The sequence below is a fragment of the Prosopis cineraria genome, unplaced genomic scaffold, assembly GCF_029017545.1.
Source record: "Prosopis cineraria cultivar Desert tree isolate PC_DT_omini unplaced genomic scaffold, ASM2901754v1 PC81, whole genome shotgun sequence".
NCBI lineage: Eukaryota > Viridiplantae > Streptophyta > Magnoliopsida > Fabales > Fabaceae > Prosopis > Prosopis cineraria.
The window spans coordinates 1-18,307 of NW_026555408.1; the positions used below are offsets into that span (position 1 = coordinate 1).

An 18,307-nucleotide genomic window follows, 5' to 3' on the forward strand; every position below is an offset into this window, starting at 1 on the left:
AAAGCAACCTCACTCATATACTTTCCATCTGATAGATAGGTTTGTTTCTATACAACGTACTCTTCTTAATATCAGACTTTTGTTACTAATCTTGATAAGTAAAGTACCTATGACTATACAGGAAGCTCTTACCATCCCTGAATGGCGAAGTGCTATTATGGATGAGATGAAGGCTTTAGGAAAGAATGAGACATGGGAACTTGTTTAACTACCAAAAGGAAAGAAAACAGTGAGTTGTAACAAAATACAAGGCAGATAGAACCCTTGGCAAGTTGAAATCATGCTTGGTTGCAAGGTGGTTTACCTAGACATATGGCTTGGACTATGAAAAAACATTTGCTCCGATCGCAAAACTGAACACTATCAAAGTCCTATTATCTGTAGCAGCTAACCTTGAGTGGCCTCTTCACCAACTTGACATCAAAAATGCTTTTCTGAATGGAGAGTTGAAGGAAGAAGTCTATATGACTCTACCTCTTGGGTTGATAAGGCAAGGCAAATCAAGTTTGTAAATTAAAAAAGTCTATATATGGCTTGAAACAGTCACCAAGAGCTTGGTTTGACAGGTTCTCAAGAGTCCTAAAGTTTGAAGGTTACAAGCAAGCCCTGTCAGATCGTAAAATGTTTGTTAACGTTGAGGGAAGCAAGAAATGCATCCTTATTGTACATGTCAATGACATAATACTCACCAGAGATCACCTTGAGGAGATAGAAAGAGTAAAGGCTGCCCTTAGCAAGGAATTTGACGTCAAAGATCTCGGGAAGCTAAAATACTTTCTTGGGATGGAAGTTGCCAGATCAAGGAGAGGAATCTATGTTTCTTAGAGAAAATATATACTCGATCTTCTTACTGAGACAGGCATGTTGGGTTGTAGACCTGTTGAAACTCATATTAAGGTCGAGAAATCGACGAAACCCAAGGACAAGAATGGAAAAGTGAAAGACTTTGAGGAGGAAGAAAACTTAGATGAGGAGTATGAAGAAGAAAAGGAAGAAGCTACTGACAAGGAGAGATATTAGAAACTTATTGAAAAACTAATATATCTTTCCCATACAAGGCTAAATATAACATTTGCTGTCAGTGTAGCAAGTCAATATATAAGCTGTCTAATGAAGAGTCATATAGAAGTAGTCTACAGGATTTTGAGAAATCTAAAAAATACTCTTGGTAAAGGCCTATTCTTTAGAAAACATGAGCAAACATATATAGAAGTTTACACTGATGCAAGTTGGGGTGGAACTTATAAAGATCAAAGGTCAACCTCTAGCTATTATTCATTTGTGTGGGGTAATCTAGACATATGGAGAAGCCAAAAGCAAAGAGTTGTTTCAAGAAGCAGTGTTGAATCTGAGTTGAGAGCTTTAGCTCAAGGAATAATAGAGGAGTTATTGCTGGTACGAGTCTAGAATGAAATACAGGTTGAAGCAAGTTCACCATTGAAGCTCTACTATGATAATAAAGCTGCCATAAGCATGGCTTTAAATCCAGTACAACATGACAGGTCGAAACATATGGAGATAGACTGTCACTTCATCAAAGAAAAGGTGGAAGAAGGAATTATATATTTGACATATTTTCCTACAAAGTTGCAAGCAGCTGATGTTTTGACTAAAGGGTTGCTTGGCCCTGCATTTGAGAGTTGTATAAGCAAGTTGGACATAATTAGCATTTATAATCCAACTTGAGGGGGAGTGTGAGAATATTTAGTATTTATTGTGAATATTGTATAGTCTTTATTAAGCTTTATTAGACTTTATTAATATTGATTTCCCCTTGTGTATATATAGTCAACTTGTACTCGGTATTCAAATGAATGAGAGTGATTATTTTCTCCCAAATTCCACATTTATCCCACTATGTGAAGTCAGCTCCATGGATCGCATAATGCCATTATGTCCTATCAACAACCAACTCTTCCAATATATCATTCACTAAGAGATCTCATTTGGTAACTTCTTAGAGTGTCTTTCATGGTCTCCCTCTACATCTCTTCATAGGGCTAAAGACCATTTGTCTAACGTTCCTTATTGGCATCTTTATCAACTTTTTTTGCACATGTCTAAACCACCTTAAACAATTTTCTTCCATTTCTCTTTGATAGATGCCACACTATTTTTCCTCATATATAGTTATTGCAGATCTTATCTTTTCTTGTATGATCGCACATCTATCTCAATATCCTTATCTCTATATTTTTTGCTCTTATTGTCCCTTCAATGCCCAACACTTACTCCCATATAACATCATTGATCTTATACAATTTTGGTAAAAACTTTGTTAAGCTTTGTAGTCACAAATTACTTATAATGCATTCCATTTCAACCATCTAGCTTGTATCCTATGCATATCTTGTAAAATCAACCCTCGATGCTTGAACTTGGCACTTGTGGTATGGTTTGATCCCTAATTTTTAACCCTAAATCATCTCTAACTTTATTCTTATTAAACTTGAGTAGCATATATTTTGTTTCTCTTATTTAAGTGAAAACTGTTCAATCCTAAACTTTGTCTCAAAGCTAAAGCTTAAAATTAACTCTTCTCGTGACTACTCAATCACGATATTATCATATGCAAATAGAATGTACTTGGAGATTTTCTCTTGTGTATCTTCAGTCAAAATGCACAAAACCAGGTCGAAAAAAGTAAGGACTTACAAATGATTCTTAATGCAAACCACTCATGTTGGAAGACCTTGGTCTCATCTTTAAATGTTCTCAAACTAGATGTTACCCCTCATACATATCCCTTATAGCTCTTATACATACAACATGAACACCTTTCTTTCCCAAGACTTTCCATAATACTTTTGGTGCTTGACCGTAAGCATCTTTCAGGTCAATAAAACCATGTTCAAGTCTCTTTCTTTACTCGTATACTTTTCCATCAACCCCCTTAGAAGATAAATAGTCTCTATTATAGGCAATCCTAGCATAAATTCAAATTGTTTCTCTGAAATAACATTTTCGTTTCTTAATCTATGCCCGATTACTTTTTCCATAATTTTGTTATCTAACTCATGATTTTATCCCTTAGTAGTTTACACAATTATGGATATCTCCTTTATCCTTGTATAGCACCATTAAAGTCAACAAAATCCAGGTCATTCATTTTTCTTTTTATTGGTGCATTATTTGAGGTCATGAGAGACAGGCCTCATGTCTCCCTTTACATACATGTCTTCTTGTCTAGCCAACAATAAGAAAGTTGAAGTATTCAGTCCTTATTCTTCTTCTCCTTCTATCTCTTTCATGTTTCTTCTATAAATAAAATACAAACTTTTAAAGAATACAACAACAAGCAGCGTTATCTCATTAGGTAGAATTGGCTACATGTATCACACTACATCATTATACTCTATCAACAACTAACTCCTCAGGCATACTATTCACCTAAAGATCCTACTTCTATAGTAAATATGATGTGTACATAAAGAATTGCATATTTTAAGTTTGAATAAATATAATACATCTAAAGTAAATATGGCGGAGTGATTTAGTATGACTTAGTGCACTAAATAATAAATTCACTAAATCTGTAGTAACTATGATTTTTTTGCTTTGGTCCCTTTTGGTCTGCTAATTCAAACTTGTGATCTGGGAGTTTAGTGTGTAGCACTAACCGGCACTCTACAAATTTGTAAGTAAAGAATTGCATGTTTTAAGTTGCTAAGAGAGCTTGCCAGTTAATGTGAAGCAACAACTTTCGAAACTATCAAAAAAAGACAAAAAGGTGGTGGGAAAAGAAGAAATAATAACAATACCAAACTACTTACAGTTGTAAATTTTGTTTGTTTACCCAAGAGGGGAGGCTCCCTGATAGATTGTTGTAGGACAAGTCTCTGTAAGCATTCATTAAAGTTCATTAAGTAAATATCATATAGATGATGGACAATACATTGAAGAATTAAGCTTTTAATTACAATTAGGGTAGTATCAGTAGCATAAGCTTAAAATTGACACGATTTCACCAACTTCTATGATCACAAGCACCATGGCAATGATCCTATAGATCTCAATGGGATAGAGAATTAGAATATTAGAATGTGCGTGCATCATCAGAAGATACATAACCATATATTAAATAGTGCTGGAATATATTAAATACATCTGGGGTATAAGATTTGTTAAGCATATATAACGACATTAATACATCTACACACAAACATATAAATAATGATATTAACACAGCTGCACACAAACATAAAAGTCATATATATTATACTGCATTCTTAATGCACCATGATGCTGTAGAGTCCAAATATGTCAAGAATACTCACATATTGAGAAGCATTGGGCTTATCTGGGTAGGGATAGTACCACTGAGTTTGTTATTTCCAAGAAACCTGAAATTCGAGAAAAAACAAATCATGCTGTCCCAGTCATGAAAGCCTGTCAGGAAATCCATAATTCAATTACTTAGGCACAGCATGTATTTACAAGTGTGTTAGTGAACTCAGATTGAAAAGTGATCCCGGAATCTGCCCTGTGATGTTATTGAAGCTCAGATCCCTGCAAGAACCAACATGCATATGTAATCATTTGGATTTGGAACACAAACACAACTCAAGATATCCAATGAAATAATAAAATAATGTGTATGAAAAATAAGATGGATAGTTGACTTCAACCATTTTCTGCCACATGAAGCATATAATATTGAAGAGAATAAACGAGAAATGGATCATGGAACGTTAGTGAAGAACCCTGGTGAACTAGCAAGTTAATCCTGGGTCAGCAGCAAAGACAATGATTTCTCATCACAAATCACTCAGCTTGATGAACATTTCATTTTGAAAGAATTAGCATTAAGGGTTGTCCTATAGTTAAGCAGTATAACTATCATCCAAAAAGAACGTATCTATTCAGGTTGGAGATATCCAACGGAAACCACTGTCTGATTTGCGTTTTTTTCTGGGAAACAACTTGAAGAAAAATCAGAGTCTATGCTTTTGTTCTTTTCAATACATTATTTGAAAATTCCATGGGCCATTATTTTGAGACCAAGGCTACATACCAGTGACTAGAATCCCATAAAGCATTAAGAGCAATAAGTTTTCATAAAAGTGCAAATGATTAAGAAACTAACGAAGGAAATAATAGGTTTACTGGATCCCTTGAAATCAAGGAAATTACACCTCTGATTTCAAGGGCTGCAAGGCTAACAGCTAGTGTTGACTAGCCTGTATCTCCAACACAAATTTAGCAAATTTAGATACATGGATCGTTTTGCATATCTCTGACGAGTTACATGACCAGGGAATACTCACAGCTGAGTCAAATTTAGAAATTCACCGATATTGGTTGGAATTGAATCAGAAATATTGTTATTTCTCAGTACTCTGCAATATTTGTAACCAAATTGTTATGCTACAGTCTAGAAAGAAAAAGAAAAGAAGAAATATTATCAGGGGAGCTATTGCCTCCCAACTTACAAGACAGTCAAAGACTTCATATTCCTCATAAATGCCAGTGAAGAGCTCCCATTAGATATTTCACTTATTCTCCTACATTTGAGTTATGCATTAAATAATTAGCTCCTGTCAATCTGTAGAATGGACGCAAGGAAATAGTGATGGCACTCACAACTCTGTAAGAGAAGTCAAATTGGTAAATGATGATGGTATAGGGCCTTCAAAAGAATTACCCTGAAACCTCCTAAAAAAAAACAAAAAACAAAGACAGCAATTCTATTCAGTGAGCACAAACTTCTGGAATAGGAAATACCAAGTATCAAACATCTGAATGAATTTTTCTTTACACAAGTTTTATAAGAAAAGGTTTAACTGCTTTTTCCAAATAGGAATGGAATTTCATTAATGAGAAAAGAATTCAATCAATGAACACAAATAATCGTGGTGAAACCATTTCTTTTAAACTGCTCGTTAGCTCATTTATCCCCACCCCCCACCAGGGGGCAGATATTTCTAATTAAAGCTTCTCACATTTCATTCTAACCAAAGTCATTGCATTTCTTGAAATGAAGCACATAGTTAAAGGACTTCAAGCAGATTAGCTAAATAAACTCAATGCAAAATCAAACAGTCTGTTCAAAATTTCCCATGCCACTCCAAAATGTACAAGAGACTTAGCGTCTTTATTTCAAGAAAGGAAAAGGTATTCATAATACTGTCTTACAAGACTGTAAGCTTAGACCAATTTCCTATGAAGTCGGGTATCCTGCCTGAGAGATCCATGTCTGAAGCCCATCTGGACAAACAGGAAAACCAAAGTTATTTCATCGTTAATATAATTATTATCATTTGACAGACAAGAAAAAGTAACAATTCCTTACACTGTCACCAGGTTTTTAAGATTAGCAAAACTGGGAGGAATCTGGCCACTAAGTCCTGAACTATCTAAATAGCTGCATAGAAATTTTATTGAAATTTATATCATCTGCTGATCACATAAAGATCAATAAATTGACATAATCCAGAACAAAGTGAAGAATTGTAAGTTTTATGGTATATAAGCAGCCTCACTACACTGACCTTAAACAGGATAGTCAGGAATGTTGCCAGAAATAAATTGCCAATTATAACCATCCAATATATTTGAAATGCAGCTTATAAATTCTAAGCATGGGAAGAAATGATTCATTACTTTTTTTTTTATTAGAAATAATATGACAGGTACATATTTGAGAAGAAAATATAATGCAAGTTGTCATGTCCATTAGTCTTACTATAACCTACTGGTCTCAGACATTGATTCTTTGATCATAAGCATTTCCAGAAAATTGCCAGCAAAATACTAGCCAGCATGCAGCCAGACATATTCTATAGAATAATCAAACATAAATTAAACACATGCTTGTCATTTCAAAAACTAAAATTTATGGAATTGATACAATGTCTTTCTTATAAGCCCATCATTATAAATAGATTCTACTTCCAATGTGGGACTCTTTCAATTTGGTCATCACAGAAACTACAGATGCAGAGTGCAGTGGAGCTTACAGTTGTTGCAATTTCATGAGATTCCCTAGTTCAGATGGGATAGAACCAGAGAAGTTGTTTGATCCAAGACTCCTGCAGAGTTAACAAATAATTAAGTGGATTGATAGTATCATCAAGAGATATTTCTTAGAAAATCATAATTCTAATAAAACAGAATGGCATTTATTTAAGATATATGATTATTCAAGGTCCTTTATTATCAATTCCACATACTAAAAAAGCCCATTCAGAAAAGAAAAAATAAGAAAAAAGAAATATAACTTCCGAATAATATGATACAATCAGAATATATGGAATAGCAGAATATGAAGTTGCCAGTGAGATCACTCGCAAAAACAGAAAAATAAAATGAGAAGGGGGGGTGGGGAAGGAAATTTCTTTAAAGGGAAGTAGATGACTTACAATACAATTAACTCCGTAAGATTTCCCAATTCCTTGGGAAGCTCCCCTGATAAGGAATTGATGCCCAAGCTCCTAATTAGTATAAATTTACATTGAAGTGAGTTACTGAGTATTTATCATTAGGAACAAGAAGAAAATCCTAACTAATTTCTCGCTATTAAAATGGAAAAAAAAGTTATTCATTTTGAATAAATCTTACCATTATATCAATCTAAACCGTGTGAATAAGAATAATAATCATTTAGTTTCTATGGTTTCAGTTTTGACTTAGTTACAACTCAATCCTTTAAGTTCCACCTGTTTAATCTGTGGGCCCCTACCCTTTCAAAATTCATCAAGTCCTTCAAGTAACCGAGTCCTAAAATGCAAAAACCAGCGGATTAAATGATTGAAACTTAAGAGACTGAGTTGCATGAGTTAAATTTAGATGTAACCGGTTTAAAACTATAGGGACTAAATGATTAATTTTGCCTTTTATCATTTAAAATAAAAAACTATTATTAACATATTCAAACTATCCAAACCAACTGAACGACATAAATTTGCTCGAAATGACCATCTTTTTCCCAAAAGAAATCGAGAAGATCCTTAGGTATGAGAAGCATTTAAAATTTATAATTGGCCTTACAAGTACTGCATGAGAGTAAGATTTCCAATGGCTGGAGGTAGAGAACCCGTCAAGTAATTCTGGCCGAGGTTCCTGATTGCAATTTGAGGAAACTTTTATCATGCTAAAAAATACAGGAATAAACAAGAAAACGAATCCATTGATTTAAAAAAAAAAAAACTTATGAGGAAAGTAGCATACAAATTGGTAAGGTGAGTCAGAGTCCATAGCTCTTCTGGGATTTCCCCAACAACATTCAATGCATAAACCCTCCTGCCATAAAAAAAATGCCAGAAACAAGCGGGGAATAGTGGAAGATGATCAACAAAACAAGTAGCAGAACAATATCAATAGATCAAGTTAAGACAAGACAGAGAGATTATACAGTGCAGTAATGTGGCAAGTGCCATTGGAACAGTCGCATTTGATAAATGGATTGACGTCTTCGACCGCGGTAGTGCTGTCAATGGCTCGTCCGCTGCATAGCTCACCGCTTATATTCCATGCACTTGCTGATGCCGATATTCCCCATTTGCTGAAGATTGAATTCAAACTTGTCGCTACATAAAAGTTCAAAATTTTGAAGAAATTACATGAGATGCGATAGAATTTCCCACTAAAGTTTCCTTTTCCATTGTTCTGAAGCGCACCGTGAAAAGAGAATCGAATCCCACAAAATTAACAGGTACTATTAATTATTATAAACTAATTACAGACGAGCCGCTCGGGAGAGGAATAAAATGATCAGAAAGATGCAGTTAAAAAAAAAGAAAAAAGAGTAATTTTATAAATATAAAATATTTCTTACATGTTTTTAATAAAAAAGAAATAAAAATATTGATGGCTAAATTATACAAAATTCCGTAAGACTCTTAAATCATGTGTGTATAGATAATTTCTTTGCCATGTTAACAGTAAACTTCTATGAACTTTCGCATGCATGAAGATAATGGCGGGTGTGCTTCTTCACAGATGTTATATATGTTCTTGGTTAATTTAATGTATCACTTCAACTGAAAATTAAGTTGATCAGCTACAAAAGAGCAGGCAAAATCCAAGTTTATATTAAACATTAAATTTTAACAAAAATAAACACAGAATTATCAAGTTTAAAAATTCTATCATCAGCATCTCTGTTGTAATTATTTCTAGGTGAACTGCTTAATTTCCAGGAAAAACTTTCTATATCCCAGACAGAGCTCAGAGAGAGAGAGAGAGAGACCTTCTGAAGGATCTGTGGTAGCGTTTTGAGCTTGTGATACAGAAACCAAGCAGCTGAAGAACACACACAGAGCAGAAGCAATCGCAAAAGCCATGACTGGTACTGAAGAAGACGACAAAGAAGGAGAAGAAGGAGCAATATATGAAGTACTTGATCGATTATATATTCAACTGAGATAGCTTGTTATGATCCAGAAGCTGAAGAAACTAAACTAATAGAAATTCAGATCGGAAAATGAATGGAGCTTTGAAGGATATGCAGAGCCACCATGAGTAGTCCATAGATGAACACATGATACCGACATATAGAGTAAACTATATATGCATATATATATCGCCATCGTTTAACTATGACAATATGGCTTAAATTAATCGGGTAGTTGCTGGTCCTGAAAGAGAAAAAACCGAGTTGCCATGTGGATCCTCTCTTCTCTTATCAAATTGTAATAGCAAATGGATTAAATGGCAATTTGCATTTTAATTCTAAATTATAAGTAAAGAGAGTTCGGATTCTATACTCTTTTTTTTTGTATAATGTTTCTCTTTAACTCTTAAAAATAATGCAATGTTATTATTATTAATAATAAATGATAAATTTAATCATTAGTTGACTAAAAAATAATAAAAAATAATTTAAAAATTATAAAAAATATCACAAAATTATAAAAACAAAATTAAAAATTGCAGAAAAAGTCCAAAAATTTGAGATTATTTTCTATAATTTTTTTATCAATGAAATATTAAAATTAATTTTTATTAACAATAGGACAATATTACAATACTTCCAAAAGTTGAAAAAAGATATTATATTAAAAATAAGTTTAACACATCAAACATTTCTAGACTTATAATTTACAGTCTAAATTGTCATTTAATCCAACGTAAATTACATAAGTATGAAAGTAATTAAAAATTGTTATGTCTTTTATGATATTTATTTAACAAGTTTTATTTTCAGTATTTTTGGAATAAAAATACTAAAAGATACTCACTCCGTTCAAAATGCAAGGTATTTTTTAAAAAAATTAAATGTTAAAAAATATAAGATATTTTTAATCTATTCGAAGTATAATCATTGTCTTTTTTTTTATAAGTGTCTCTATTAATAATAATTTTATATTTATTATAAAATATTTAATAGGAATAAATATAAAAATATCTTATATTTCTGAATAAAGGAATTATATTTTTATTGAAAGGAAAGTATACCATTTGGGAAATTATTGGCCACTTGGAGGCTAATATACGAATATGAAAAAGGGGAGTTGGAAATTATAAACTGCCACTTGTTCCAGTGATTCATCAAGTTATTAATGTGAAAGATGCTAAGTTTGACTGAGTTAAATTGATGAAATGAGAGGCTTTAAATTTTAAAATCATTATTTAAGTAACTAAAATTCGTTAGTAAAAAATTTAAAAAAAAAAAAAGGAATGAAAATTCTAATTCTAAAGGGGTGAGATGGGACCCCGTAAATATGTACGTCGTGACAAGTAGGCGTTAAGCCGTTGACTCGTAAAAGTAGGTGGCGAACGCTTGCCAAATTGCCATGCAAAGTTGACAATTCAAAATCGCATCGTGATATTATTTAATTAATAATTTATTAATTAGTTTTAACTAATTTCTTAATTATGTAGCCTTATCTTCCTCATTTGTACGATAACTATCAGATGCATGCCTACGTAATACAATTACGTAGTCATTGCTTTGGAAATAAAAAAAAAAACAGAATAGACAATAAATTGAGCAAAATAATTTTAATATTTTACTTTGGTCCATATCTATATATTTTTACAATAGAACAAGAATATATTTTATTAAATTTTTAGAATTATTTTTCAAAATTAAAAAAGTAGTCGTTTATTTCTAATGTTTTATTGAAAATTTTCTCAAAAATAAATAATAATTTACATATACTTTCTTAGTTTTTTTTTTTAAATTACATGAAAATTTCCATGAATAAAAGAGAAGTATATGTAATTTCTTAAAAATTAAAAATTTATTTAATTATTTATTTATTTTTATTTTAAAACCTAGTATAAATAGAAGGCATGCCCATGAAATTTAAAAAAATTAAGGAAATCTTATGTAATTTAATTTACTATTTATTCCAAAAATAAAATTTATTGGATTTAAAAAATGTAACAAATTTATGTATATTTTTATTAATTAGAATCATGTTAAAAAATTTAAAATTATTAATTTGTCCACATAATTTAATTGTTTAATCTCCCTCAAATTTAAATAGTTTTCAAAATTACGTAATACGTAAAAATTTTTAAATTGATCTAATTTTATAATCAATAAAAAATTAATTATATTTTATATAAAATTAATTATATTAAATAAACATAAATTATATTGACTAATTTATTCCTTTTTCCATGAAAATAATAATTCATTAATTTTTAAATAGCTGTTTGAAATATTATTTTAGCCAATTTATACATTCAACATTTTAAAAAAAATTACTAAAATAGAACTATATATAACTAATAAAAGTTAAAATATGACTAAAAAACTTACACACACACACACACACACATATATATATGAGAATTATTATTACATCTTGATTATTAACTTAACTATTTTTAAAAAAACATTTATGTTAATAAGAAATATTTTAATTCATAATATGTTATTCAGCGATCAATTAATAATAGGATGGATGAAAATAAAGTCTTAGAAATGAAAGAAAGATCATTGTTATGCAATTGTTTATTTTAGGGAAAGTTTATATAAGCTTTTAAATAAAATAAACTAGAGAGTATTTCAGCATATATTTTACTAAGAAAATTTCAATCTTACATTTAGAATATTGTTATATATTTATAATTATAATTACAAAATTCATATGTCCACTTGGACAACATTATTTAGCTTTAAATTTCAATCAGACAGAAGAAGGCATAAAATATTACTTAAGCTGTATGTTTAAGTTTTTCCCTTTGAAGTCAAAATAAGGAAAACTGAAAATGAAACACGTGTACGTACTTGTTTTGAATTCGAATTAATAATATTATTAATTACTAAAACCCCGCCAAATTAGAATAGAACTACATAATCTACTCTTCAATTAGGAAACATGTAAGTTTTGAAAATATAAATAATATCTACATAATTAGAACAAAATATAGGGAAATCACGTAATTTACTTTTTTTTTGGGCCAACACGTAATTTACTTATCATTCTTAGAAAAGAGTTATTTAAATTTTGAAAATATATCAAATGCCTTTACATAAATTTCGCAGAACTGTCCGTTTAATTCACTACAAAAAATAATTATAATTTTATTAAATTATATATAATCAATCTTCCAGGCGGGAAATGTCCAAAGTTTTTTTTTTTTTTTGGTTGGGTGAATAAGAAATGTCTCAACTCTGAAGTTATCCATGAAAGTTGTTCTGGGCAAAAAAAAAAAATCATGAAAGTCCTTTATTGCAAACTCAAACATAGAAAATTACTATATAAAAAAAGTCAAACTCAGAAAAAAAAAAACTGAGAAATGAAATAGGTGTACAGAGAGCCTCCTTCTTCCTTATATTTCCAATAACTAGTTAATTAGCAATGCACCGCCAAATTAGCAGCCATAGCTTTCAAAACCATGCGGATATTAACTACATAATAACAAAAAAGACCGAGTCTTTTCTATTTTCTTTCTTAATTATTTTGAGTTTTGGTATTTTGATTCAGTAAACTCCAAGAAAAAGAATAATTCACAACCATCTGAATCGATTGGTAATGAGATATCCTACTAAATAACTCTATTTTTGACCATTTATATATTACGCATGAACCCTCTATATTTATCCAAGTTTAAAAGATTTTAATTATTTTTCATAAATGTAAAAATCATGTAATGTAACTTTTTGTAAGAAAATTCATGTGAATTTTGATATTTTAAAATAATTACAGTCTTAGCAGTCATAACTTAGAATATCGTATACTAATTCGTTTCTAAAAATCACTTTAATTTTAAACTAATTTAAGGATTTTATTAAAAAAATAATTTAATTGATTAAACTAGGGAAAGGGGACTAATTTATTCTACCTCGGTTCCAATTAATTTCAAAATACCAAGTAAGTCAGGTAATAAAAAAAAGTTTAAAATAACATGTTGATAACATGTTGATATATTAGAAAAAGTTTAAAATACATTTGGTAATTCAGGTAAAAATTTCTTAATTTTATGATTTTATTGTGATGAATTTATATCTTATTTTTTTAATTTTAACAAAGAACACAATTTACATGTTTGGCTTCCAATTTTGTAACTTCAAACTAATGAATTTATAATTTAATTTTCAAATATTAAGAGAGGACACAGACGTTAATGTTCATATTCAAAGTTGAAAAATAACAAAATCATTATTTTAGCAACTTCAAATATTTGTAAGTTTTTCTCTTAATTTTGTAATTCTGAATTAATGAATTTGCAAATTATTCTTTAAATTTTAAGAGAAAACACAAATGTTAATGTTTAAAATTTAAAAGTAACAAAGTCATTATTTTAATAGTTCTAGAGATTTGCAAATTTTGCCCTTAATTTTGTAACTTTGAATTGATAATTTGTAACTTATTGTTTTAAATTTTAATCATATATTTAATTTAAGGGTATTTTAATAAATTTTTTTATATTTATATTTGTCAAAAAAAAACACATGCGACTTTGTTGATATTTTTAAATTGATTGAGACTTAAATTGAATTAATTAATTTTTTAAAAGTTAGTTGTCATTCTTACATTAAACTCATTTAATTCAGGTGTGAGGGTTGGCAATGGAGTTGTTTATTTTCATTGAGAAACTTTTTAAAAATAGTTATTAATTTGTTATATTAAAATTATCCATTCTTATAAAATAACTGTCAATTTTTTTTAACCATTTGTAAATAAATTTGAACTTCTTTTATTAACATTGGCTACTTGATCCAGTCCTTTTGCATTGAAAAGATAGGTAAAATTTATATATTTAATATACTTTTATGTTTTATCTAATCAAATCAAGAAAAATAAATTTTAATATATTAAAAATAAGAATTTGTCATCAAATAGATAATATATAAAAATTTCACATATCTGGATGTAATTTGAAACAAGTAGATTAAATATATAATACTCAGTATATAAGTTTTTTTAAGAAAATTGATGGTTTTTTTTTTTTTTGGTCCTGAATGAGATATTTTCAGGGAAAGAGATAGAATAGAAATGTTTGAAAATCACGACATTTTCTTTTGTTTTTTATTTGGCCGACAATGTTTTGATCAAGGCGTTTATGTTTCTTCTGGCCAGATTTTTAGCGACATTTAATTGACAGGATTTTGAATAGAATGACGGCGGAATTCTTCGAATGAAACTCGCTTGGTTCACACGATGCAATTTTTATATTTTAAAGGGGGAAATAACTTCCAGTTCTTTCATATTCACAAACGATTGTCAATTTATTTAATTTATTCTAATTTTGTAAAATATAAAACTTAAAACTTTCTTAGCCGATCGACAGTGACATTTATGTTGTAGAAATATATGTTAAGGTGTTAGGAAAAAAGATAATCGCTTTTTGTAATCAAACATTCTGATTTTTCTTTGGCATGTGTTGGTTCCTGGAGCTGTGTAATTTTCAAACTTCTTTTCCATTTCTGATTTCTTCTTCCTTTGCAATCATAACCCTGCAGGGGCAAAGCATTCACGGCATCTTCAAAGCGCCCTCTAATCCATTCTACATCAAAGCACTCACTTTTCACATTATTCAGATTCTTTTTTTAAAATGTTAAACGTCATTTTTACCCTAAACTCGTCATTTGCATATGCTAGAAATTGAATCATTTATGTCCCTAGCTGTTTGAAATCCTAAGCTCACATGGTTGTCACTTTTACCCTAAATGTTAGTCAACAGTTCAGTTGACTTTTTTTATCACGTGGAACACCTAGTCAATATTTAGTAAAATTGTTTTTTCCTCTCGAATTAGTCATTTATGGTTACTTTTGTCCTGAATTAGATTTTTTATTTTCTTTATTTTAAATTTTTTAAAAAAATAATTTATACATTTTGACAAATTTGGTGAAAAAATATTTTTAAATTATTTCTCAAATCATTTACAAGAGCTTGCAGTGATATTTATAAGAATATATCAACAAAGAGTAATAAATGTTATCTTAACCTCTAACCACTAACTAATATCTATCTACTAAAGGAATAAGTACATTTACACATTTTAATGCTCCCCCTCAAGCTGGAAAGTGGATGTCATCTATTCCCCACTTGGATGTTAACTTATAAAAATATTCACTTAATAATCCCTTTGTGAGTATATCTGCCAATTGATCACTAGAGGGTGTGTAAGGGGTACATATTAGATCCAACTTCTCTTTGATAAAGTGTTGATCAATTTCAACATGCTTGGTCCTACCATGTTGTGCAGGATTATGAGTAATGTTGATAGCTAACTTCTTGTCACAATAAAGCCTCTTTGGACCTTCCCATTTGATTCTCAAATCTAATAAAATTATCTTTATTTACAACAACTCACAAATTCCAAGTGTCATAGCTCTAAACTCAACTTCAGCACTAAATCTAGATACTACATCCCACTTCTTACTTCCCCAAGTAATGAGATTTGAGCCAAGAAACGTACAGTAACTTGATGTAGACCTTTTATTATCCATATATCCTCTATGATTTGCATTAGTGAATGTTTCAATAGTCAATCTTTTCTCTCTTGTGAACAGAATGCCTTTTTCCCAAAGTGCCCTTCAAATACTCAAGTATTCGATAAGGTGCTTGTAGATAACACTCTTTAAGATCATGCAGAAATTGGCTTACCATGCTTGTAGTAACCCATTTGTTTAAAATGATAATAAATTAATTAAACATATGTTATCATGTTATAACCGTAGTTATATTAATTTTGAGACAATTATAACAAGAAGAAATGTTGGTATAGTGAAAACTATGCAAATAATATGCCCCTTTAAGTCCCAAGTTTGAATCTGACTCTGGCCCAAAGGAGATTTATTTAATTTTATTACTCCATGAAATTACCGATATATCCTTCTCTACATTAAATTTTTCCCCTCTCCTTTTATTGCTTTTTTCGTACATTTGAGAGGCAGAGAGAGAGAGAGCTAGATAGCTGTGTGGTAATGCTTGCCTGTCTCCCATCACATTTCTGCTTCTTCCCCTCTCAATCGTCGGTCGCCTGTCAAATGTGTAAGTCACCGTCGCCGGTGTGCTTGTTGCTATTTCGTCCGCCACAGCTATGAGATTTCTCCTACTACATCACCATTCCTCCACCTCTATCATCGTCCCAAGTGTGCCCAGCTCCCCTTCTCTTCTTCTTGTTGTTTCGTGTATGTGTATTGCTTAAGCAAGCTAGAATTCTTTCTTCTTTTTTGCTTCTTTGGTCACCCACCGAACTACTCATCTCTTTTCTATGCTTAATTCTAGTCTTCGTTACCTTCCTTGTACAGCCATGATAATTTCTTTCTCCTCCTTGTTTGGATGTTGTTAATTCATCTAAGGTGATAAGCTTTGATCTCTTCTCCTTTCCTTAGACCATTGTTGTGCATGTGAGTGGAAGAAGTGAAGGAGTTAAATTAGACTTATTAGATTGGTTAATGTTGAAGTATTTGTTTAGAAGAAATTGAAAGAGAATACTTTGGATATAAATCTTGAATATTGGTACCTATAAGATGGTTGTTGAAAGGTTTATTAGAAAAAGTTGCAAAGGAGGTCTAATTTTGGAAGTAATATGCGACTATCTAAATTTTTAGAAATTTATTTCCTAAATTGAAATTGACATCTGATAGGAATTGGTGTTGTGAAGTATAATAATTGTGTTGGTAACTATCAAGGAAAATGATTTAAGAAAGTAAGGAGACTTAAATAATGATGAAGGACAAACTTTGATTTATTTAAGTTGATTGTGATTTTGCTATTGGAGTAAGAGAGTTTGTGCATCTGGTAGCAAACTTATTAAAATTCTATCATGTTTGATAGAGTCGTTAGAAGAAGGAAAAATTTGATTGCAGCTGTAAAAAGAAGGAATTTTTTGAACTAGGTGGTATATCAGGTAAGTAAATAATGTTCCCTATAAGTTAAAGATGAGGATGATTTTTGTCTGAATAACTAAATAGAACTTTTCTCAAATTAATTTTATGTTTATATATACTATGGAGCCTTGAAATGTTTGCATTGAAGTATGTACTTGGTTTCATAGGATTTAAATTTATTGGCTTATATTTTCATTTGGTTATTTATTTTTCAAAACACATTATTCGTGCATGGGTTGAACAATCTACCAATAGGGAGATCAAGTATGCATTAATAATTTGTGAACAATTTGAGCTACAAGTATATTTTCCTTCCATGCATGCCAAAAATGTTTTATAGGACTAAATACAGAATGCTGGTTGCTAACGACAGTTTCGTTAGCCCTTGGCGCGCCATAGCACACCCAGCTAGCAGAGTATATAGAAGATGCTAGCCCCATGTGTCGGCCAACACATGCGGAATGGAGGATGTAATTTCGTGGATATGATCCACGCCTATTTTTCATGAGCTTTACGCTTGCGCCTTTTTTTCATGGTTTCTAACCACACTAGATGTTACTTACCCTCGTGGATTGTGTGTCCACGCCTGTTATTCGTTCTGTTTAAGTCCTAACAAAAAATCAGTTTTCCAATTTGTTCACTCTTAAGAACTATATCGTTATGATTTGTTTTATATAAAAGATAAAATTTTTAATTTATTGATCATGATTCTCTCTTTCCTCTTTTCTCTTTTATTACTTAATTATCATTATTTATTTACTTGCTTATTATTTGGGAACATTATTTATTGGACAAAATTTTGGTATTCAGATAGTGGGAGTGGACTTGCTCTTCAGTAGATCTTGTAGGACTTATTGAGACGAGAGATATTTTGTTGCTTCAATTGCATAGTGGACTAATATAAACATCTAAACATTCTGTCTTTTTGTTCTAGAATCGCTCCACGAATCATATAGGCAGGATCCTCAGTTAAATTATTTTGGCAGGTTGTAGAGATTTCAGGAAGTCTAACTTATAGCAGAGACTCTGTCGAAATTTCTATAGCTAGCCCAAATATTTTGCACCTA

General features: G+C 30.6%; 1 protein-coding gene across 2 annotated transcripts; it reads right to left on the minus strand.

Moving 5' to 3' along the window:
• Window positions 1-110: 110 nt before the first annotated feature.
• On the minus strand, window positions 111-9,496 carry LOC129295259 (probable LRR receptor-like serine/threonine-protein kinase At1g56140). Of its 2 annotated transcripts, none has more exons than XM_054933752.1 (15): window positions 9,191-9,496; window positions 8,354-8,528; window positions 8,170-8,241; window positions 7,990-8,061; window positions 7,362-7,433; window positions 6,960-7,031; window positions 6,293-6,364; window positions 6,136-6,207; window positions 5,584-5,655; window positions 5,433-5,504; window positions 5,268-5,339; window positions 4,438-4,509; window positions 4,278-4,343; window positions 3,774-3,839; window positions 111-1,627 (listed from the first exon to the last, which is right to left on the minus strand). In XM_054933752.1, the coding sequence occupies exons 1-15, from the start codon at window positions 9,282-9,284 to the stop codon at window positions 1,480-1,482; spliced, it is 1,269 nt and encodes a 422-aa protein (XP_054789727.1). In that variant the 5' UTR covers window positions 9,285-9,496; the 3' UTR covers window positions 111-1,479. The 2 variants fall into 2 exon arrangements, with proteins under 2 accessions (XP_054789727.1, XP_054789728.1); XM_054933753.1 differs by having other exon boundaries at window positions 111-877; window positions 9,191-9,495.
• Between the last annotated feature and the right edge of the window lie 8,811 nt (window positions 9,497-18,307).